The following is a 25,363-nucleotide window of genomic DNA, read 5'->3' on the forward strand; positions in this document are numbered from 1 at the left end:
GGGGATCAGACGGTGATAAGATTATTCTCCCTTGGGAGGTTACAGCTGTGCTATATCCCTGTTTGATGTTTGGTCCCTGGAGGGTCATGGTCCCTGCACAGCGGCAGGTGGATTCTATATTTACAAGTCTCATAGAATGATCCCATGATTTCCTGACCCGTTCCCTGTAGCCAAGCTCAATCCTGTCACAGATCAGATATAATGAAATGTTCCAACACACCAAATGAGAGAGTCATTGCTATATAAGACATAAAAGAAGGAGGAATTCCCATGGAAATATGCACAAGGAAAAGTTTGCACTCCCGATCCTTTAAGGGTGATTTTGTTTCTTCTAAGAAATCTATGTAGATTGGTTAGCTGAGATATATCATTTTCCACTGTGATTGTCAACACATTAAATATAAAACAAACAGATTTTCTTTCCTACTTATGTGAAATGGAGAAATAAGTCCATATTTCAGTCAATGGAATCATAAGGAATTTAACATTCTTATCAAATTCACACAAGCATCAATGGCTACAGTGTAAATTATGAGGGACTTGGTAAGACAGGAGAAATTCAGACTAACTTAGATTACAATAGACAATGTAGGTAAACTAGAGTCACTTCTCCATAACCCTAATAGAAAAATGGTGAGAAGAAACCAACACAGATGTGTGTATATAGTAGTACACAACTTATAGTACAGACCATGGTTATAGCAATAATAAAATGCTACCATCTCTGGTTTATTAGGAGCTCCCTAGTATTCTACATTTGTTACAGAATCTTTGTTAGCGTCCTCCCCTTATGAAGTCACTGGTGCCGGGCGAGGCCTGGGATTAGTACGGTCCACTGCACCTGTGTGATGGCAGAACGCGGGGTGGATCAGGTGCACATACCTATCCAAGACACAAGAAGGAAAACAAACAACCCCCTTTCCCAATGCCCCCACATAAAAGAGCACTGCCGCTGGCTGAACATGGCTCCGATGAACACAAAAGCTCCGTGTATATTTGAACAAGCATCAAACACATCTCAAACATGACAGAATGTTTGTCATTCCAGGTCGGCGAGGTCGGTGGAAGTTTGTAGATCAGAAGAAGCAACTTGTAGGAAGTTCACACGTGAAAAGGGCAAATCATGATGATATATTTACTAAACATACAGAGAAGAAGTGAGCGAGAACAAAGAAAAGAGATAGACATGAGAGATGTGCATCTTAGATGAGGAGATAGAAGAAACATAGGTATTAAATACACAGGACATAGATATGAGGGAGATTGGAGATACATACAGTGATGTGATGGATATGATTTGTCTTGCTGTTATTTTAGTAGAGCTGCACTTGGAGTTTGTCCACAGCAGCCGCCCTCATCCTCACTGCTAGTAAAATATTAAACACTTTCTCATCAGATCAAGCACAGCTACAGTAAAATCATTTGCAAGCCCTGTATTAAAAATGTATGCATCATGTCTACTGCACCCAACGTGCCAGGGCAATCGGAGTTCAGAGCCTGACAGCTTGCTGCAGCCCTCGCCGCCCCCCACCTCACATAACTAACAAGCCATCATTACAATATCAAGAGCCCACATTCCCCAGCTACTCACATGTGTGCACCAATTCTACTTCCCATGATTCAAATTGTCTTATTCCTGGCCTGCAGCTATGTGTTTAATTTACATAACATACATACATCACATAATAGCAACCCCCTGCAACTCAGCATTTACTTCAGCATTTTAAGATCTTTTCTGGTTGGCAGTTGCCATTTTATTCATATCCAAAAGCTAGAAACCTGTACATGACACATCCAGGGGTAGATGTTTTTTCCAAAAAGAGACAGTGTACTTTTAAGATCACACCAGCACAGTCTGCGTCTTTTTTCCCTGCCATTAATAACGGATGCATAAAGGGAGGTCCGTTATGGAGATTTATTATTAGGCAGGATCCTTGCATCAGTTTTAGAGTGTCTTAGGATCTCAGCTGCCTGTCAAGGGTATAGCAGTGGCTTAGGGTACGGTCACATGTTGTGTTTGTGATGCATTTTTACATGTTACCATGCATTTGGCTGTTTTTTCTTCATTGCTGAAAGTGTAAGCAGCTGTGAAAATGTTAACACATCTGCTTACACTTCCAGAAATGAAGAAAGATGAATTCAAACCAGCCAAACAAATAGTAACATGTAAAAACACACGCGTTTTAAAACAAATGTGTCTTGTGACCACATCCTCAGGCTGTTGGATACAACTGATATTTCAAGTATTAATAGATGCAGTGGATTTTGGTGCAACAAGTTTAATAATAATTCCTATGCCGGAAAAGGACTGAAGAGATTTTGTGGCAAAATTTTTTGAAAGTCGCACTTTACAAATCTTACTTGCACATTGGCATTGACATTAATAGTTGCCTTTTTCCAATACAGGTAATAAAAAAAGAAGAGTTTTGATTGGTTGGTATGGTCAGTCTCTTCTTGAAGTGATTTTCACATGTACAGTAATGTGCAGCAAACCCCTTTTGTGCTCAACAAAGACCACAACCGACATCAAGATATGTCTTGTATATGTCAATAATTGTCAGTTATGCAAATGATGACTAATGAGCAGCGGCATCTTATCTTTTTATCTTGCATATCATTAATACTTAAACAAGCATTTGAATGTTCCTGGCTAATAACTAATCATGCAGATCATTAAACAAGCGATTATAATCAGATTATGCGGCAGTAGGAGCCTGGCGGCTGCACTTGTACCTGCGGTGCTGGTTAGATATATTTGACAGATTTGCAGAGAGATGTGATAACTCACTTCATACAACTGACCTGCAGATGGGTGATCTGTAATGTCCCGTTGTCCAGTATGCTGATTCTTGGGTCACTACCTCCAAGTCTCTGTCCATCTTTCAGCCAATGTGTACTGGGCAGGGGATTCCCAGTAACATGACACTGCATCTGAACCACTGAATCCACGGCAAGAGTCTGGTTGGAGGGTCCTCTGCGGATTATTGGTGGAACTCGATCCGAAGTGGCTGAAAATACAGAAAACAGCTTACAATTTTTGAAAATAGATTAAAAAAAAATAATGACCCAGCAAATTGAATTTATCCCTTGTCAAATTCTATTAAATTTTTTGTTATATTTGATTTGGGAAAGTTGAATGATAACAATACGGCAGCCCGATTTTGGGGTTGTTTCCAGGACCTGTCTAGTTAGGATGTATTACATCTCTTTCTCTACGTCTCTATCTGAAAAGGGGATCTGTACATTGTGTGAAGTACCTGCCAATTTCCCATGTGGAACTTTCGCATGGAAATCTGCAGTGTAATACAGTAGCTTTGTAGTGTATGTGATTGATGGCAATCTGATAAACCATGCAGAAAAAATTTGCAACCGAAGTGCCATGCAATGGTTGATGTCCAACAACCAGCCACAGGCAATTGAGGCTTGTTTCTGATGCTTGCGGAATGGGTGTGGGATTAGCTGCTCCGGTAAATCGGGCATCCATTCTGCAATCGGGTGTGGGCGTTTCTGCTGCAGATATTTTCTGCATTTTGTTTGTGGCATTGCCATTAATCCCATACACTAAAATGCAGAAATTGTATGAGAAGCGTTATATTAGTTGTGAGAAGCGCTACATTGCCAGTAATGCCAGTCATGTGAGCTGTGTCTCTTCAATGTCAATATTCAGTGATACAATCCCTAGTTGCTATGTTCCCCATACCTAAGCTAATTTTCTGTTCCAGGCTCTAGGAAAGCTGGATGACACCTAATGTGGCTGAAAACATTATATCTGCTGGGAATTATTACTATATTTTTTATAGTACATCATTTTTTATAGAACATTTCTATGCTCTGTATACTTAGAACAGGATAAGACATGAAAGCTGGAGTTTGGGTTTGGGAAATACAAAGCTGCAGTGAGATTGCAATTCCTTCTTCATCTCTGATTAATATCTGAACTAAATGAACATTGTTCACTCAGCGGAATAACAAACACCTTCCGTGTTGCGATCAATGATTAATCAACGATCTGTTATATTATGGGCGACGTCCCCAGGAATCTCCGGTAATGGTGTTGGTTTAACAAACTGTCCGTGAAGCCACCCTGATCTACAGCCAGGGGAGAAGGACGCATCAATCAGCGCTTCCTCTGCCACCTAATGAAATCGTCTTCCGAGGCAATAATTAATTAATTACTTTCTGAGACGTGTCTGAAGCCTCAGAGGAAACAGGCGGAAGCGTTCTTACTTTATTCTGTTTGTTTAACGGCTAAAAATGAAGTAATATGATTGGTTATGAAGGTCAAATACAAGGTTATAAAAATTGCAGCAAAGTAATAAAGGGGAATAATGTGCTGTGACTATGTAAAGTACTAGTACACAACTTTAATCATTCAATGCTTCAGTCCAGTATCAAAGTATGTGGAATACAGATCTGCTGTGCCCTCAGTACAGGTTTATATTTCATAAGTATTCTGTCCGAATGTATAAGGTCTGTCTTGCAGACTATTCACACTATGAACAGATATTCACAGATAAAACACATTTCAACATGTCCACATTGCGTGGATCCTAAACTTGGTTTCTGCATTTAAATGGGAATTCACATGGAACACTATGGCTCACCAAACCCTGCCACAGTTTTATGGGTCACAGTGTTGGACTGGCCTACTAGAGATAGTGATCTTCAGGGCCCACCCTCCATCCATAACATCTCCATGAAGGGTGTATAATCAATATGATCTAATAATCCATAACATTTGTGAATCAGCCTATAAGGCATATACCAGAGTGTCAAGTGATTTCTCCATTCGCTTCCCAATGAGTTTGTCTTGTGGATCTTTGGGGACCAATATAAAGTGTTAGAGCCTGGCCCCAGCGCAGGTACTCTGGTGGGTCTGGTTACAAAGCGCACACCTCTGGTATAAGGTCTTTTGGGTTTTATGATCCTGCCTAGAGGATTCAGGCCCAACAAAATCCATAAACTGGATTACAATACAGCTATTTAATGTACATGCTGACAAGGCATATTTGCTTTCAGTAAACAGCACTAAGGCAGTCATTTAGTCTTGTTTCTTTAGTACTTGTTTCTGTGAGGGAAACTAGAATTGCAGCTGAGCAGGAAGGACATAATGCCAGGCACAGTTTAGACAAAAGATGATGACGGGCTGAAAGGGGTCATTTGCATAGATTGTTAGTCAACTTTACAATGGACTGTGAAACTTTTCATGCATGGGGAGGAACAATATAGGGATAATTGTACTGAGGTATTGTAGCAATTTACCAAAGATATGTTTAGTTAGTATGGGTTAGTTTAAGTAAAAGATTCCCTTTAATGTGGCTTTAACAATAACACCTGTCGCTGTCTGTCCTGTATATGTAGTCACTGTTTCTGCCTTACAGCTACTATTATGCTCCATACAGTAATACATCCAGTCTGGCGCCAGTGCCACTCCAAATCAATATATCTGACTGTCTATGGCTCGGAGCTCTATACGGATATAGACAGTGACTCAGAATAATAGTCTTATTGAGTGGACACCAAATGAGGAGGGCAAAAATTGCTGCAGTGACACAAAGGAAAGATATTCTCAGTTCTGTAACACAGAACACAAATTACAAAGGAAGTTTACATTGCCACGTAGACAGGCTACACAGATCAAACTGGACATTCGATCCAGTGGTGGCCAGAAGCTACATGTACATATCAATTACATTACAGTTACTCTGATCTAACAGGTCACTAAATATACTGCTGCTTCTTTTGTCAGACACCTTTGATGTGACAACTTCCAGCTCTGTGAAGAACAATAACACCCAGTGTAGTATAGGTTTCGTGGCAGTGAGAATAGATGTTGCTTGCAATAGACTTTCTGTATGAAGGCAACTTTTGTTTTTAATTATTGTAGATGTGGTGATATATTTTGGTTATTTTGAGTGAGGTTGCACAGAGTGGTAATTTTTTGCCTTGCTAACTTCTGTGCTTTTAGGTTTTTGATTGCCATGGGACCAAAATGAATCACTAATGTTCTGGGCTGTAAATTGGATCCAGTGATTTCTGGTTCTTGAGTAATTGCTCTGAATTATAGGACTAGCAGAAGTTGGGTTTCCATTCCAATATATCAGAACACCCTGGCAGAGTTGGAGGGTTCTATCTATTGATGAATGCTATCAATTGCCTTACCTGTTGAGTCCACATATATGACCTAGTATGACATTAAAACTGTGACAAGCAATTATTTTGGTCATCTCTCTTACCGTCTTCCACTTCCAGAAGAGCCTTGGCCAAGATGCTTCCAGCCACACTGATGGCCTGGCACATATAGTAACCAGAGTCTCCTGTCTGAACATCTATGATGGTAAGTTCTCCACTGGGAGAAACAGAGAAGCGCCCCACCGTTTGTGGGGGTTGGCTGGGGAAGAGCAGGATCTGTAAGAAGCGTGGAAGCACATATATGCAAAGTTATTTATCGATAATAAACCTTCACATACTATTGACATGTAATTGCTCTGAGCCAGACAGACGTGTGGGGTCACACTGCCAGACTCTGCTGCATCAGTCTTGAGTTATGGGTTGGTAAGAGCTTTATTTAATGAGCCATAAATTATTTATTACAATTTAATCCACAGTTTGTGCACTTCTTCCCCTGGGCCTCATAAAAGCCACGGCCAGGCAAGCAGGGTATTTACTTTTCCTTTGTACTTGTTAAAAGCTGTATAATGGAATAAGATGGAATTTCTAGCGAGGAGTGGGGGGCATTTATAAGGCGAATATGTACAGTTGTAGTGCTTTATCATTAAACACTGCTGGCCTTTTGTTACCATCAAAATATCTGTTACTACAAATAATGCACAAGAGTGAATTATCTAAGGTTTTACATTTGATTGCAGGTAACACCTACTCTATTAGTTAGTATTATTATGAGTTATTACTACTGTATGTTATTACTGCAAGTGAAGAAGGTCATTCAGATAAGTATTGAGTAAACCTTCTGATTTCAAAGGGAATGGGTGACTGTCTAATGTATAAGGGGATTTCTTGGCTCTCCCCATGACATGATCCATTTATTCTGGCCATGTTATGTTACTGAGTTTACACAAAGGAAACTGCTAGTAAATGCTACAATATTTTAGCGTATTATCTCCATCTTCAAATTTCAAGACATTCCAGATGATCCTGCAAAATTCTGCCTTTTTTAGACTGGAGATGAACAGGATTTTCTGGTCATATTCTTCAGACAGTCCAGAGCGTTTCACATATAACATACACATTCCCTCTACACTGGAAACAATTAAGAAAATTCATTTATTTCAGGCTCCATAGTCCCCTATTAATAAGGCTGTGACTTTCAGGAGTCTCTGACCAATTAGCAAGAAACTTCATTGACTCATTAAACTTCTATGGTCTTGTTAAATTATACAATAAATGTATTGCCCATGTTGGACATTTACTGCTACATCTAGATTATTTACTGATTCTTTTCAGGCAGAACACTGCTGCAGATAGATCTGGGCCAAAGATGTTGTTATATGGAGTAAATCAGCCCTACAACAATGAGGGCTGATGTCTCTATAAACAGCCCCCACTGAGTCCATTACAAGAGATGATGGGTAAAGCCATCATTTGTGATCTACTCCTAGGTACACAATATTGCGTTTACTTAAGAGAGTTTGTCTCATCCCGCCTGTTTACTTAAAGGGATCCCTTAGTAAAAAGAAACATTCCAAAGCGACCAGGACCCCCTCCTCAGACACTTCCTCACTTTATGTGTCTCTCAGCCTGTTTATTTGTTCTAGTAATGGCCCTATTAATGGGAAACTTCATTATTTGTATGAAAACTTCAAGAGGCAGGAATTATGGAAACATCCGCTAAATATCTCTGCAGTGTAGTGAATGGTGTGGTATGAATGTCTCAATATTAGCAGTACAAATTCACCTTCTCTGTGCAACAATAATCCAGAATATTTTCCATTCTAGCTGGATGTTATGAGTTTTCCTATATACGGTATCTTTATTTAAATTTAACATAAAAATAAAATTCAGCAGAAAAAAGGTATACAGCAATATGTCTCATAATTCATAGTCTGTACAGAACACCTGGATAATCTGCGATTTCAGTGACAAAAGCAAAGAATAATCTGGTTAACAAAAAATTTTGGATTTGGGCCTGGGTCGTTCTATGTCCGCAAAGTAAATTCTAAATACTTTTCAATAATGTTGTACTTTATAATATTTTATAAGTACAAATCTCTGAGAAAAGCGTCATTTTTGAGAGTTGGAGAATTGTTGAGAAACTGCTAATCTCAGGCTCTGTCCACATCAATGTTATCACTGTGGTTAAAATGTCATGAGACAGTGAATGGGCCCATCGCCTACATGACCTTTGCTAGGTAAAGGTTCCAGTGGGTCAGATTTTCTCTGTAAACATTTCAATACAGTCACTTCTTGGGTGGTTAATCTCTGACCTGACCGAAACACAACCTTCTCCAGTGTCACTGCAGAGGGGATTCATTGCAGGATCCCCACTGTCTATAAGCACCATAAGTAGCCATTGAACTAAAGTCCTCCTAGATGCCATGGTTTGTGATGCTACTAGTGTAGGAAGCAAACAGCAATGGTTGATCTAGGCAGTGGCTCGGTAGCTGTTGAAAAACTACAACTCCCATCATAGCCAAAATGTGAAAAGAACATCTGAGCTGTAGTTTGTCACTTAAGGCACGGTACCCTATTAAAGGAATAGTACAGTCTCCATAATAGCAAAGACAGTATCACATTTTACTTTTCTTTAAGAACAAAAGCCATTTTATTAATCCAAAATATGTTAAATATTGTGATAATTGACCCCTGCCATTCCTGCTGACTGATTTCTTGTTATGACTTCTATCTGATATATCTCCTATAACATTTCTTGACAATAGCATACCCAGAGACCTTAAAGCATCAATTTCACCAGCATGTACCCTACTAAACTAATAGCCCCCTCAGGTAGGGTATTTTATGTTAAAACTCACTGGTATTCTTATTTTTAAAATATCACCTGCAAATGCATATGCAAATAAGCCAAGAAGAGTCATATTTTGCCTGAGACAAGTCAAGTTTAGTGGCTGTAGGGGGAGTGTCACTTCAGACGCCCCTATCACGAGGTTTTTCATACCTACAACCATGCTTTTGGTATCAATTTAAAGAAAAAAAATCATAGCATCTCATAAGGTTTGTGGTTATATGGCTCAAAATATGGGCATCTGAAGTGACACTACCTCTTTAGCCGTTAAAGGGACTCATCAGAGGAAAAAGATGACTTTTCTCTCCTCATTTTCACATGACTTTGGAGGCGATTTTTCTTTATAGGAAAACAGGAGAAATTTCATAAAAGAGGTAATTCTAGAAAGGATATTTCTTATACAACCTGATGGGGGGGTTGTTTAGTAGTGTAAAAGTTGCTGACAGGTTCCCTTTAATTTATACTACATCATTAATTCATTCAATGGTTTATAATCTGCACTCCATACCTGGCTGCCCTCTTTCTGCCAAAACACAGCAGGTGGTGGGTTCCCTTTGGTCTCACACTGAAAGGTCACCGTGCGGCCCTGGACAACAATCTGATCTCGGGGTCGGGTCACAAGCTGAGGTGGGACTGAAATGAAAAATACTGTATTTGAATCCAAGGTTCTTCAGAAAATAGATTGCTTGAGGAGTTGTCTCAGCAGAACACATCACATATCAAAGGCTTAGATACATTGGTGCAGGAAACAAAATCATACATGACAGGCTAAGAATCATTAACCTAACAGACAGAATCCCGTATAATAAGATAAGAAATGTTTGCTTGGTAGACTGTACCCTTCTCTGTGCCTCTGTTCACATTGCACTAGTGTTTCTGTAGTACTTCAAAATATATAAGCAGAACAACAGAAATCATAAAATTGCTGGATCTGGTCACATCACACACACAAATAGATTCCAATAGATTTCAAAGGGTTTTTGTCCAGGGATTGGTACATTGGTCCTGGCATTTTACTAAATAATATTTCACAGAATGTGGCACCCTATACATGATCTATAATGGATCCTCCAAAGCAAAAATGAAGAATGGATAAATCAGCAGACAGTATCACACAGGTTTGGAAGCACTGGCCCTGTAGCACAATTTACCTGGAGAGTATTGTATGAAGCTCTCAGCCACCCTCACCCCCTCGGGCACGGCTCCATGTTCATTTATTACGCAGCAGATCTCTCTCTAATGAACAGAAGAATTGATCTGCGCTGTATTGATTATCTGTGTATGAGGCTACATGATGACTTGGGGGCAGGGGGTGACGTAAACCCATTCTGACATGTTATGTTTGTCCCTGGTAACTAAACCATAAATATCAGATACTATATGGCTAATTGAGGGTGGAGGGGTATAGGATTATTTAAGGAAATTATTACTGAACATTAAGTTCTGTAAATCCAGATACAGATGATATTTCTTAAGTACGGTAATCTTGGTTAGTATAATATCATCTTGCAGCTATTAAATGCAGTATAATAATAAACGTAGGCAGGGCCCTCACTCCAGTTGTCTCACCTGATTATGTTATTATTCTGAAATGTCTTGTATTACTTGTATATGTACCCCATGATCTGTACAGCGCTGCAGAATATGACGGCGCTATAAATAAAGCTTTATTTATTATTTCGGTTATCAGTGTATTCCTTGCCTGGTTAAGCACTCCCAGAAGGTCTATGTATGAATGCAGTGTTTTAAATATTAATAGAACCCTTACTATGTTCCTAGTTAGGTGATAATCCCTAATAAACTCTTAGGATCACCAGAAGGACACAGAACCATAATCATTAGTTCTTTGGGTCAGGGATTGCAGTGTGCCAGGGGACAAGACTTTCAGACAAAACCCAAATCCTGATATAACTCTCACTTTGCTTCAAAGGGCTCCACAGAAGCCACAGATGATTAATAACATCATATCAGGAGTGAGTACCCGTCTCTTCCTCACTTCAAACGCGGCAGTTGAAAGGGACCCGACTCATGACACAGCAGCCTCGAGTGCTGGGGCTGATAAGGGAGCCGGGTTTACAGGGCAGGAGATGGGAAGATTAGCTGCTGGGAATGTTATATAAAAAATGGTTCTGTTAGACCCTTAAAATATTTCCCAGTTAGTCACCCAGCTTTTCACAGAACCTAATTGGCTTATAATTCTGCATAGAATTTTCTCTGCAAGTTGCCAGTCTTTACTACAGCGTTGGTATTTTATTCATGAAGCAAAAGGATCAGGATGTACCACAGGGATTCCAGTAGGGATGTGTGCATTGGTTCTGGCTGAGGGAAAGTGGGGGGAGGACAAAGACAAATATGACAAGCTAGGAATTTGTTTGACTGTAATACATTTTATAAGGATCAAAAACCTGACAAATAGAGGCTGACACCTAAATTACCTCCAGAAGAACACACAAAAAAAATAAGAAAGATCTGGTGCCCAACCCCACCCGACATGCATGATATGAGATGAAATGGATACTTACAGAATGGCCCGACTGTAGCAACGTGAACACACATGAAATAAAAGAAAGCATGAGATGAGTACACAGTGCTATACCGAGATGACATGAAATATGAACATACAAACTGTGGAGTCACTCACAGAGATGTGACCAACACCATCGTACATGGACGAGTCCAATGATTTGGTTTCTCAGATCCCAAGACACAAACTCTTACCGTGAACGCTGAGTGAGCCTGAGGCCTCAGATTTGCCAACGCTGTTCTCTGTAATGCAGGTATATGTTCCCTCATCCTCCGCTGTTACACGTGAGATCCGCAGAGTGTTGTCACTGCGAATCTCAAACCTGCAATTCACATGTATCACAGTTATGTGATAACATACAATTATGTGTCATTTAAGCTATATCATTACATAATTAATCCTAGTTTCCACCTCTGAGAGATACTGACTTGCCATCTATTCTCTTCAGAGATTCACAAACATAGCTCCATAAGGACACACAGCTACGTTCGGAGACTCCAGCTTAGCTTCATTAGGCACTAGAGATGAGCGGACCCGAACTTTAAGTTCGGGTCTGGGGGTTCGGGTGTGTCCCACACAAACCAGGCATATTGCTGGATTAGAGGCTGTGCAGCCAATCCGACAAACTGACGCCCTTAGCTTCCAGCCATAGCTGTGGTCAGATGAGTTTGGATCTGCTCATCTCTATCAGGCACTTACATACTGTAGTATGCTGTAACACACCTCCAGTGACTCTGCCTTCTGTCCTGTCCCTCAACCATGCTTTACATGACAGCTTTGCTTGCTGTGTTTAAGGACAAGCAACTTGGGAACCCATAGCAGACATTGCCATTATATCAAGGACAAAGTCATTTTAAAATGTAAATAACTAAACTCCAGAGTGAAAAGTAGTAAAATATATAAATAAACTGCTTCACTTAGATTGAGGGAATCAGGCGGGCTCAATAGGAGACTCAAAAACTTTCAAGACCGGATATCGTTACATAGTAGTAGTCAAAAAACAAATTCCAATATCATTACCTTCCCCGGGGTAACTCTCCTTCTTCTTTTCGCCATCGAGCGGTAGGCATCGGGTCTCCCTGAACCTCACATTGAAAGTCCACAACATCATCTGCTAAGACCACCTGGTTTATAGGTCTTCTTACAAATGTGGGGCGCTCTGTAAGGAAAGGGGCAATATGTTTATAAAAAATGAATCTATAAATATGTAATTGTATATACTTATGTTGTGGGAAAAGTAGTACTACAAGCTACAATGTAAACCGCAACACATCTGTCCTTTCTGTACTGGTAAAATAGAGGTGAACGTTTGACTACAAAGAAAGATAAAGTTGCCATTCAGGAGCCCAAGAAAGCTGGTTGACAATACTTGTGGGTTCTGGAAAAGTAGTAATATTAATTGTTACCCAGTTTTCTTACAAGAAGGTCTATAGGTGCTTAACAGCTCATTCACTGCTGGTGCTAGAGCAATGATACAACAGCAAGGGTTAATCAGAGGGTACATGACAGTGTTTTTTCTTTTCCCTTCGGAAGCATCAGGAATGTGATTTTTCTCTCTTGTGGTTTAATTCTCAGGATAATTAGTCTCCATTTTCTCCTCCTACAGAACAAATGTCTCTAGTTGTGCCTTATCTCCAGTATGAATCACTTCCTGGCAATGAGTGACACTTCTCGCTCTGCAATTCCACAGATTGTAACGTACCAAAGACCACCAGCTGCGCCGGCTCGCTGTCTCTTTCCCCCACCATATTGGTCGCTACACACACGTACATCCCGGCATCCGACTTTCTGGTATTGGAAATCATCAATTTCCCTCCCCGAATCTAAAACATAGAGATGTCTGAGAATTTGCTACACAGTATAAAGATTCATCATTCATTACAAATATCAATAGTTATCTCTTTATGTTGTTATTTATACTGATGTTTGTAACCCCGATGCTGGAATTATAAACCCCTCATATGAGACAAAAACCTGAAACCGCTTATACCAGTAGAGCTCCTTATTAATGACATCATGCGCTCTTAGTAAACTCACCGTAATGCGCTCATCCTTATCACTGATCCGGACATTTTCCTTCTTCCAGGATATGGTGGGCTCCGGGTGGCCCCTGGGCGGGATGCACTCCATTACCGCTGGTTCTCCTGCGGCCACCACCACATCACTGGGAGCCTGGCGAAAGTCATCCCTTAAAACTAGAATGGAGGAAAAATATGTTTTATTAGCAAAGGGAAGTATCATTGCAGTCACTGTATAAACATAGTACCACCTACGTAGTGTAGTTATCCCCATCTATCAGAGTACCAACACTAACAGGTAATAACCCTTTACAATATCATAGAGCCGCTGATTCTAATCTCCATTGTAACAGAACTCAGCACCCATCGTCAATACACATATTGACATAACAAAAGGAGTCAAAAAACTCTAAAAGAACTGTTTAATTTCAGTGTGGCCCCAGAAGGTCTGGAAAGGTAACCAAACAGTCTGCCAACAATCAATAATCAGTTTTGCATCTTCCCTTCATCTGCCGTATCTTAGTTTTCACCCAGGTGTGCCACAAAATTCATTTGGTTCCAGTATTGGCAATTCTGCTCTGAGGTCTTTGGTTCTCTTGGGCACCAAGGAATTGCTTGTGTTGCTTTGAGGGTAAATCTACGCCTGTCTGTACTAAGAGAATAGTTGCAGCAAGCATTACTTCTAACCACTACTACTGTAGTACTACTTCTACTCCTCAGTTTTACCAGTCCTTTATCACTTTTAGCAGGCGCGTAACTACAGTAGCAGCCATAGCAGCCGCCATGGGGTCTACAGTGTCAGGGGGCCCCGGCCTCTGACTTGACACATTAAAGAATGGAAGATGTGCACCATTATATACATATTATGCTGCACATTGTACAGCATATTTATCAGTGCATAAATGTGTGTAAGAGTGTACAAATGTTACAAATATTTGTGTATACAAATGTGTATATTTTCTAAGGGTGTACAGGGCCCCATTCAAACATCTGATATGGGACCCTGCCTCTCCTAGTTACGCCCCTGACTTCTTGCCATGGTGGTTACAACCTTTTTTCATTACAATACTCAATTTTCTTCTCCAATCCCTGAAATGCGACTACCACCACTGACATAAACTAACCATCCCTTACACGCACTCCCTGCACCCTCTACTAGGAGACACCTTGAAAAGCTACTCGCCCTCCCATGTTTTATAGCAGAGGGCCCCCAGAGTGACACACCGCGACCCTCCCTATCTACCTCCAGACACAGCTTCATCCGTCACTCCACTCTCCCCCTGATAACTGATGATTTATTCCCGACTTGTGTTTGTTAAAGATTCTCCCCAGTTAAAAGAGGAGAAGATTCATGGCTTTCATTTAAGTGTTGACACATTTAGAAAAATCTTATTAATCAAGCGGTGTCCTTTTTGGACAAACTTTAATCATTTAGGCGCAACAGCTCCCCCCTAATGTCCCAGTACTTTACTCTGATAGATGGCTGGCCATAGTGGGGGAAGGGCTACTCATTTCAGAAACAAAAATCATATTCCAGAGACATAACCTGGTTGAAAACTTTCTAAGAGTTATAAGAGGGTAGTCAAAATGTCTTGTGACAATTGTGGGGCCCTAAAACTTGCCCCCACGGCTTCTGGAATAAAGACTTTAAATTAGCCTTCGACTGATGTTAAAAGAAACACAGCAGACATCTTCTATGACACTAATCCATAGAATGCTGAACGTAAGTGCTGCAGTCCACAGAACTGTACAGACTGGACTCTCGTATGACACTGATAGGAAGGTCTGCACTGTATATGTACAACAGACAATAGCCCAATGTAAATCCTCACACTTTCCTTTGTTTTGCAGTTGACAGATGCATTTTCATTAATGTTCATTGTTAGAAGAAGCATTTGACCTCCGCCCCGTGCAGAGGACATCTGCCACACAGAGGGTCACCTTCTTCCTATGGCCAGGACTAGACTAGTCACTGCACATCTGTCCACAATCCGTCTGCAGTGACTGAGGCCTCAGATGACGGACAAATTATCCACATCACTTAGCTAATGACTTGTCTGCAAAGAACGTACATGATCACTAAACTTTATTACCTCTGAGAGGAAGCCCCATGATGACAGACCTGATGACATGGGGCCCTGATAGTACCAAAATTGCCTCATGGGATAGAGAAGTCAGAAGTCAACTGCTACAAATGTGGTGATCAAATGTACTGAGAAGTGGACAGCCCCTCCCATAGGGGAAACTAGACAGTAACCACTCTTTCAGGGAGGATGCCACCTGTTCCTTTGTTCAGTACTCCAAAAGCCAAGGGGTACTGCAGGCTGGCATACGGTAAGTATCTTTACAGAGATTGACCATTCAGGAGTCTAGAAGCGGTGGATGACAATCTGCCTCCTGATATAAACTCATTCAAATACAACAAGGTAGGTTTCATGATGGGCAGCTTCTACGAGGCCCAAGACTAGACGGTTCACAATAGTTATTAGTGAAGGATGCGCATTACTGTTTGCATCACGTTCTCCATAGTCATCTCCTTCCAGCATACACATTTTTCAGGGTGGTCAAGATTACAAGATTGCAGGTATCCTCTAACATATTACAGTATTTGATGTATTCTTTAGGAGCTAAATGTATGTAAATTGCCTTGTGTATTGCATAGTAGCAGGTTATTCACATATGTCCATGACTACTCGGACACACTGAACAACAATGTGCATTAAAGACTGTAGAGAAGGCCCAATTGCAAGTTTCCTATGGGGTTTAGACTTTCTGGGGGTTCCTTTTATCACAAAATTTTGGGTGTTATTTCAGGGGCTAATGGAAGTCTCTCTTTACAGGCGCAAAGCTACAAACTGTCCTCTGCCCTGTGCCCCAAGTGTAATAGATTTCCCGCTGGTGTCCCCCTTCTCGCCCTATAATAATAAATTGAATTATTTAAGTCGGGCGCTGTCACCGTGAAGCACATAAGACTTTGTGCCTAGGATATAATTGTTCATTAAAATAAATGACACTTTCCCCACCAGCAGAAGCCGTGCTGTCAAAGACCAAGACCTCGAAAAAAGTGATTAATAAGATTGTCGCCTTCCCGGCAAATTCAGTGCAAGTGAAATTTCATCGGCGTGACAGAGAAACATGAGTTTAATTCTGTGCATTAAGAGCTGCGGATCTGGATGAAGGATGCTCCAAGGATTCCAATTAGGTTAATTAAAAAGACTGTAGAGGAGTCTGGAGTAAGACACTACCACCATGACACTCGCTACATATCCCGAGGCTGCCACCTATGTATTTAGAGGGATGAAAGTAAAATTCACCAAACAGTCTGACCATGATCTCTGCACCCTTCAGAGTCCTGTTCTATCCCTTATTACATAAAGAAAAAAGACTGCAAACCACAGCTTGTCATTGGTATTCCCTTCTGTGGAGCAGAGCTGCAATACCAGACACAACCTATAGACAGATGTGGTGCTGTTACTGAAGTAAATCAGACAGAAATTTTCAATCATGAGAATGCCTTGAAGGCTGTGGTCACAGGGTGCATTTTTGGTCCATTCTTGGTCCGTTTTGTGATGCGTTCACATTCACAGCTGCTTACACTTCCAGAAATGAAGAAAAACGGATTCAAACCAGGCAAAGGCATGGTAAACACGTGAAAACGCATGCAGTTTTCTAATGCATTTTAAAACGCGTTCAAAACGCACCGTGTGACCGCACCCTAAGGCCGCAATATAAAGACCTGCATTCAGTATATTCAACACATCTATTGAACTCCACATGGTAGAGATGAGGGTGACATATTTGTTTCTGGGATTTTCACATGTACATTTGAGGCTACATTAACTTAGATGACTCAAATGAACAACCTAACCATAGATATTGAAAAATAGACACATTTTTTAATAAAATAAAAGTGAATATTTTTTTTATTGAATGTCTTTATACCTGATGTGATAAATATTTACACAAAAATGAACACAAAGGCACAGGTTAATTGAAGTTTCTGCCCTTTCTTAAAGAGTATACAATAACATTTTGTATTATTCTGTATTTATTTGCCATATGTTTCTATTACTTAAACACAGAGAAGTGGCTTGTCAGACACATTGTCAGCGTCATCTACATTGTTCTCCTGGAAGGAATGTTCTGCCAACCACCTCACGTATTACAAAGTAACTGCACTGTAACCACAGCAACCACAATGGCCCCCACATACAAATCAGCTCCCATATGAACAACTCCTTGTAGATTACTGGAAAAGCTGGGTGACAAGCCCTCTAGTATACACTGAAAGACATTAATCTCAAGGATGGCCCTCCAAATTGTAGCCACTGTAGAATTTTAGCTGTATTCTGATGGATACAATTGCAATGGATCCCTTCCAGATTACTCAGGGTGCAGGTTCCCATATACATGTCTCATTACAAGACCCTGTGGATTCCTGAAAAGAATAAATTGGAGCCTCTGGCGTCATCTCATGGAGGTACGGCGAAGCATCTTGTGTCAACATGTCACCGGCCGTTCCTGTTCCTTCTTCGTAATTGAATTTCTGGAAAGATGACGTGACCTCTGTGTCAATAACTCTTCCTACATCGGGAACTCTGCGGCAGCTTTACATAGTGCACGTGGAATATTATGTATCAAGGTATGTATGGACATATGTACCAGATCCCACCTCTCACCTCTGGTAATGATGGCATCACAGCTTACAATTTAATAACAGACCGACAAAATCTCCTGAAAATCTTTTTTCTTATCTTTGCACTGAAAAGTGTCTCACCTATCAGTGAATGTTTTGGATAAAGCTTCCTTGCTTCCTCTCATTACAGATCTACACCGCTCTACCATTCAGGGCTCTAGTAAAGCTGAGTGACCAGTAACGAGTCCTGCATTACTGACCCCACATGGATTGCCAAGCAGTTATAGAGTAATAGGACAGTAAAGGATTTGTCATTCATGTCTCATACCATATACCATATTAATAGTCATTCAGGGTTCTTCTAAACAAACAGCACTGAATGACATATTTTCCAAGACAAAAGGACTATTGAGATCAACAAGAAAGTTATTTGCATTCAGTAAAATTTGTCTGCCAGATGTTGTATTTTTTACAGTATTGAAAGCACAAGGGGGCACTATTAAGTGTCAGTTCAAGGCATGTCATATAATGAGTCCAGACAGACAATGAAATATACATAAAAGAAGACATTCTGTGGCAGGCACTTCTAAAAGTCCTGCAATCGCCAGACCTGCACATAACGGTTGTATCACAGGTCAGAGCTACTTGTGCATAGAAAGAGTAACAAGACTAAAGGGGAAACATAACCCGGAGCCAGCTGATACACAGTAATAACACATAATAACTCCTGTTTAGCCACGGAAGATGATTCAATATTTATTGTGCTTCAATGTGAGGCGCCTGGAGTCATCGCTGCTTGTAATAACGCTGGGCTTCACCCCAGACAACAAGGCAAGAAGAATCAATACAAAAAACTGTGGTGTCCTGAGCTCATACATAACAAAGCACAATATACACTAAGGTCTTCTCTAGCTGAACACACTGTGCACCTGCAAAGCACAGAACAGCAGGTGCTACTATCAGAGTCCTACCCCTGCCCTCCTCTGTGTATACTGACCATTGCAGCTAATACTAGTACCTATCGCTATATGGTTACCACGTCCTACTATACTTTCACAAATGTCACAATTAAAGTAAATAATAAGGGGTAAATTATAGCTAAAGGGGACCATTCAGCTTCCTTCTGACATAGTTTTGTAAATCAGTTTGTAGCTGATTATCTAATGTTATTTGCTTGCTTCTTCACCTTCTGCACAATAAAAACACTTATACTATGTACATACAATCTAACCCAGTTGTCAGCTAAACCATAACCCTGCAGCTCAGGATCCTTAGGCTGGTGGCAAGAGTCAACTGTTTCCAATAGTTTAGAAAAACTGCTTACGTGCACCTCCAGTGATGCCAGATTATTAGGATTTTACTGTAGGCCAAATAGTCGCTGCTCATATCATGGGGTTTTCAGCAGCAGAGGAGAAGGACGTGCAGATATTACACCCAGATCAATATGTGACATTGTTCTAGGGGAAAAACCTTCATTAGTCAGCTGAGATAACAGATGGAAGCCCAGGCCCCTGGGGTACAGCTGTATCTTATGAGCGCTGTTCTGCACAGGAGTCACTGCTGGCAAAGCATCATCTGAGTATATATACTGTATGTATATATATATATATATATATATATATATATATATATATATATATATATATATAAAGACAGTAGGGCCACAATTTGTTGTTTTCATTCTCTAGACGCCCCCATCTTCCTGTCTCTTGATAGTAGCAACTATCTTCCTTGTAGTACTCTTCTGATCATTTCTAAGTTATTTATCAGTGAATTCCCCCATGAAATAACAGGACGATTCATTACTAACGTTGAGTCCGAACTGTAGCTAAGGCCATTTTCTGCTCTGCTGGGGCTGAGCCTGGAACTGGTGAGGAGATTTAATAGAGAATGATCTGAGGCTCTGATATAAAAAATCACTGCAGTAAAAAGACCCCTAATATCAGGAGATATTAACTACAAATGCAGTTTGTACAACAAGTGGATAAAATAAAAAAAACTTGTTAATTAATTAAAAAACTAAATTAAAATTAAAAAAAACTTTGCTATTAATTGCAAAATAAGGATATCCATACAGTTGTTGGAGACTCTGAAAGGCACAGGGAATAACACTGTAATATACAATATTGTTCTCATACTTATTGTAGGTGGCAGTCTTTACAGTTATTCCATTTGATTCAGGAATAATCATCTTTATTTATATAGTGCCATCAATTTCTGTAGCGCTTTACAGATTCTGGAGAACGTATACAAATAAAATAAGACATTACAGAGTAATAACAGTCATATGAAACAATAGGAATGAGGAAGCAGAAAGCTCAGGATGATCAGGGGTGTAGGTCCTGCATTGGGGTCAAACATCAAAGAATCAATTGCTGATCTAATGTTACTTTTGCTCAGAAGCAGAGACAATAATCCAGATACTGGGAGGAGAAGTAATAAGCCAGGGGCCTGATCCTGTATGCAGCACATGTTCCCTACAGGAGAAGCACCTGCACCTATTCACTGCTATGAAAATAAATTATTAAATTGACTGACTGTGTGAATGTCATTTTAAATAAACACTGAGAGGGTCTCACATCAGAGAGATTCCTCCTGCAGAGGCAAGGACCCCGGGCACGTGTGGACCTGACTTCATCTGCTCCTTCCTATTCATGTCACAGCTCCATTGTCTGACTGCGGTTTCTTTTGAAAACAATACCTCTCCCAGATCAAAGGGGGAGTGGGTGCAGAGAGGGGCCCCTCAGGGAAACACAGGCCAGAAGAGGGGACTCATCGCCAATTCAGGGTTGGAGGGGGTCTGACCATTACAAACTATTGCATTACTGCTCATACTGCCAATGGTGATGTCATGATGATCAGAATGCAGATCTGTACTGGATGTTTTCTGATCGGTACTTTAGGGAATACAATAGTATAACCCAATGTAATAGTCTCACTCCCCTCAGGGTCATCACAAAGGTGTGTGGATTCTATTAGAGCGACAACTCTGCCAGGAACAAAGGTGACATTGTCTGCTGAATAACACAGTCTGATCACGACCGGAGACAAGATACTGGTACAATTCAATTATATACAGAAGAAATACCTTCATCTGAGGCCCAATTCACAGTTACATCAAATGCATTCACAGAGCTATAAAGACTGAAACTGTATGCAACCCATTAGGTATTTCAAGGGCAAAAGGGTTTTGGGGAGGCACAGGACACTGACACTTGGTACAGCACAATGACATACAGATGCTTGGGGTAAAGGACGAGGACACCTGGGTAATGGAAAGATCACACATTGACACTTGGGATATGGAAAAAGCTTACAATTGGGTAAAAGGGCAATAACACAAGGACTTCTGGAGTACAAGTCAAGAGCAAGTTCACACTTGGGGTGCAGGACAATTACACCCTAGCACATGGAGTATAGGAAAACAGGAAACAGCACATGGAAAATTGGGTACAAGTCAAAATCACAGCAGCACAAATATTTGGGGTAAAGAAAGATGACAGAGACACTGGAAAGACACAAAGACAACACACTGATAATTGGGGTGACACTTGGGCATAGTGAAATTTGGGGTACAGGGAAATAACAGGCAGCGGGTAATTAGACATGTGATCTATGACATGTAACTTTCTCCCAGTATTACTGCACAGTGTGGAGGAGCTACTGCGCACGCAGTGGACGCCCCATCTCCCATCTCTCCCCTCTGAACTCCTGATTGTTTAACATCTTGAGTGTGAAATCTTAATCCCATTATAGGATGACTTGTAATCTACACGCAGCTCAATGATATAGGTGAAACCCTGAAGATAAAGAGGATTACTTTCATCTATTAATAGGAAAAGCTTTTCAGAGCCCTGACGGGAGGGAGAAGAAAAATAATCATCGGAAGGAGATTCCACGGAATTGGCTTCCGGTTCCTATAAAAGGATTATGGGATACTTATCTTCACTTTAATAATAAAAAAAAACTAATTAGATAATATGCATAGGAGTAGGGGTCATAGATCTAGTCTTAGATTTTTATTAACAGTAATTAGAATAAGCAATTATCATTGCTTATTTTAATATAATCAGTGTTTCAATGCCACCATCAAGATCTCTGCTTGCAGTGATTAGACCTCTGTTTACATTCAGAGGCTAGAAATCTATAGGGACCTCAGGCCACGTTCACGTAGCGTTTTGAAATGCATTACAACATTTGAGAGGAAATTTGTGTAATTACACTGTTGTTAACCTTTGCTTTTACAAAACGCAACCTTTAGCACAATGCTAACATATGCAATAACACAACATTAACAAAATGCTAATGTTAACATGATGTAAACACACTTGTTGGCATTGTGTTTTGCAAACACACATGTTAACAGCAATGTAATTATCCAAATCTCTTTATCCATTTACTTTATCCAGTGAATGATCCCCTCGGACCACTGGACGTCACTTTCATTTTTTTCAGGGGACTTCACTGCCTGTGCTGTTCCCTGGTCCGCAAAATACAAGAACAATGCAGAATATGGGAGCTGGAAGTACGTGTTCCTTTTTTACACCACCCTCGTCTCTTGAGGGTTTTCTATAATTCTGGCCTTTAAGGGTACTTTCACAAAAATTGTTTGCCTTTTTTAACCGCAGATCAGAATAATAGTAACTGAAGCAAAGATGCGTTTGTTATCTGAGGATAACAAACTTATGGTAAATGATACTTATATATATGTGAACACACCCTAAGCAGCAATGTTCCGGGTGCTGAGAATTAGAAGGGCTAGCATGTACAACATACTGTGGGTTTGTAGCTACAGTGGGTATGGAAAAAATTCAGACCCATTTACATTTTTCACTCTTTACTTCATTGCAGCCAATTGATAAGATCAAAAAAGTTCTTTTTTGCCCATTAATGAATATTCTGCACCCCATCTAGTCCAAAAAAAGGAGATATTTTTTCTAATTTATTAAACAAGAAAAACTGAAATATTATGTGGTCATAAGTATTCAGACCCTTTTCCCAGTATTGAGTAGAAGCACCTTTTGAGCTAGTACAGCCATGAGTCTCCTTGGGAATGATGTTCTTCCCACCTATATTTGGGGATCCTCGGACATTATTCCTTGCAGATCCTCTCCAGTTCCCTCAGGTTGGATGGTGAATGTTAGTGGAAGCCACTATGTTTTAGCTGTGTTCTTAGGGTTAATGTCTTATTGGAAGGTGAACCTCCTGCCCAGTCTGAGGCGAGTATTCTGGAAGAGGCTTTCATCCAGGATATCTCTGTACTTGGCCGCATTAATCTTTTCTTCAATTGAAACTATTCATCCTGTCCCTGCACCTAAAAAAATACCCCCATAGCAATATGCTTCAACTACCTTGTTTCACTGTTGGGATTGTATTTGGTAGGTGATGAACAGTGCCTGGTCTTCTCCACATATACTGCTAAGAATTAACACCATAAAGTTCAATCTTCATCTCATAAGACCAGAAAATCTTATTTCTCATAGTCCTGGAGTCCTGCATGTGTGTTTTTGCACACTGTATACGGCTTTCATTTGTCTTGCACTGAGGAGAGGCTTCCGTCGACACTCTGCCATAAAGCCCCCGACTGGTGGGGGGCTGCAGTGGTAGTTGACTTTGTGGAACGTTCTCCCATCTCCCTACTGCATCTCTAGAGCTCAGACACTGATCTTTGGCTTCTTTTTTACCTTTCTCACCAAGGCTTTTCTCCCACGATTGCTTAGTTTGGCTGGATAAGGAAGAGCTGTGGTTGTCCCAAACTTTTTCCATTTAAGGATTATGGAGTCTCTTCGTAACCTTGTGTGCAACAGAAATTCTTTTGTAACATTGACTAGATCTGTGCCTTGCCACAATTCTGTCTCTGAGGTCCTTGGGCCGTTCCTTAGACCTCATGATTTTCATGTGCTCTGACATCCACTGTGAGCTGTGTGGTCTTATATAGACAAGTGTGTGCCTTTACTAATCAAGTTCTATCAGTTTTTTTAAACAGAGCTGGGCTCAGATGAAGGAGTAGAACCATCTAAAGGAGGATCAGAAGGAAGTGGACAGCATGTGAGTTAAACATGAGTGTCACAGCAAAGAGTCTGAATACTTATGACCTTGAGATATTTTAGTTTTACTTGTTTAATAAATTAGCAAAAATATCTACATTTCAGTTTTTTTCTGTCAAGGTGTGGTGCGGAGTGTACATTAATGAGCAAAAAAAGAACTTTCTTGATCTTACCGATTGGCTGCAATGAAACAAAGAGTGAAAACGTAAAGGGGTGTGAATATTTTCTGTACCCACTGTATGGTCTGAATATTTGTCAGTCTCTGGTCCTTGGTGCAAATAACTTGGAGGAGCACTTAGGGATGGTGGAGACCTTTATCCCTCATCTTTCCTTATTATGTATTCAGGGTGGTGTGTGATCCCAGCTCAGAGCAGCAGGATGTCCGGTGTATTCAGGAGAGAGCGGAGCAGCTGCTGCCAGCCACGGCCACGGCGCCTGTTTGTTTAGTTTCCTATTACAATCCACTTTGCCTGGTAAATACATTCAGCCATCACCAGATGATGGTCGCTCTGATCATGTACTTCTATATTACTTCTATATTTCAAGCTGAAGCAAAGTAATGAGATAAAGCAACACTAGAAACCAGGCCTTCTCACCGGAGCTATAATAATACGACTGTGCCAATTGGTTCACCTGCTTTTCTCCTACACTCCTTAAACTCCTACATTCTGTGAGTGATAACCAATCATACTTACCCAACCAATTAAACTTACCTGTGTTCTCTTTAATAGTTCAATGTTGTGGCACTGTCATTGCTGCTCTCTGCTTGTACACAAATGCTGCAGTTGCAATGGTATGACATTGGGCTGATACTAGTAACAGAGTATCAGGATTCAGTGGTACAATGCCACAGATGAGACGTCACCTCTGCAGCCTCTGTAATACATCAGATACTGGAACCAAGACAGGTGCTAATTTTTTATTTTAGTCTCCCCTCCTGCTAGCCCAATTTGCCCATCCTGGACCACTTCTTGAAGTCTAACATTTATTTTGTCATTGAACTACTAGGTGGTAGAAAAACTGAAATCATATTCATCTTGGTTCTGATGTGCCACCACCTGCATTGGTAGCTTTATTCTTTCCCTGCCAGTTTGGCACTGTTGTAAAAGTTGAACATTTATTTCACAGAATCCTGGATGAAATGAGTGTTAAATGTTT

At 40.5% G+C, this 25,363-nt stretch overlaps 1 protein-coding gene across 3 annotated transcripts in view; it reads right to left on the reverse strand.

Moving 5' to 3' along the window:
- The window catches only part of ROBO3 (roundabout guidance receptor 3), a 219,070-nt gene that overhangs the window by 22,517 nt on the left and 171,190 nt on the right, over positions 1–25,363 (reverse strand). For 2 of the 3 annotated variants that reach the window (XM_072156612.1, XM_072156614.1), the window contains 8 exons: positions 13,542–13,699; positions 13,207–13,327; positions 12,525–12,663; positions 11,699–11,826; positions 11,503–11,514; positions 9,489–9,613; positions 6,237–6,408; positions 2,803–3,008 (listed from right to left, as the gene is read on the reverse strand). In XM_072156612.1, the coding sequence (XP_072012713.1) occupies positions 2,803–3,008; positions 6,237–6,408; positions 9,489–9,613; positions 11,503–11,514; positions 11,699–11,826; positions 12,525–12,663; positions 13,207–13,327; positions 13,542–13,699 (1,061 nt within the window). The remainder of the gene's footprint in view (positions 1–2,802; positions 3,009–6,236; positions 6,409–9,488; positions 9,614–11,502; positions 11,515–11,698; positions 11,827–12,524; positions 12,664–13,206; positions 13,328–13,541; positions 13,700–25,363) is intronic. The other variant, XM_072156613.1, reaches the window with a different exon arrangement.

The sequence above is a fragment of the Engystomops pustulosus genome, chromosome 6, assembly GCF_040894005.1.
Source record: "Engystomops pustulosus chromosome 6, aEngPut4.maternal, whole genome shotgun sequence".
NCBI lineage: Eukaryota > Metazoa > Chordata > Amphibia > Anura > Leptodactylidae > Engystomops > Engystomops pustulosus.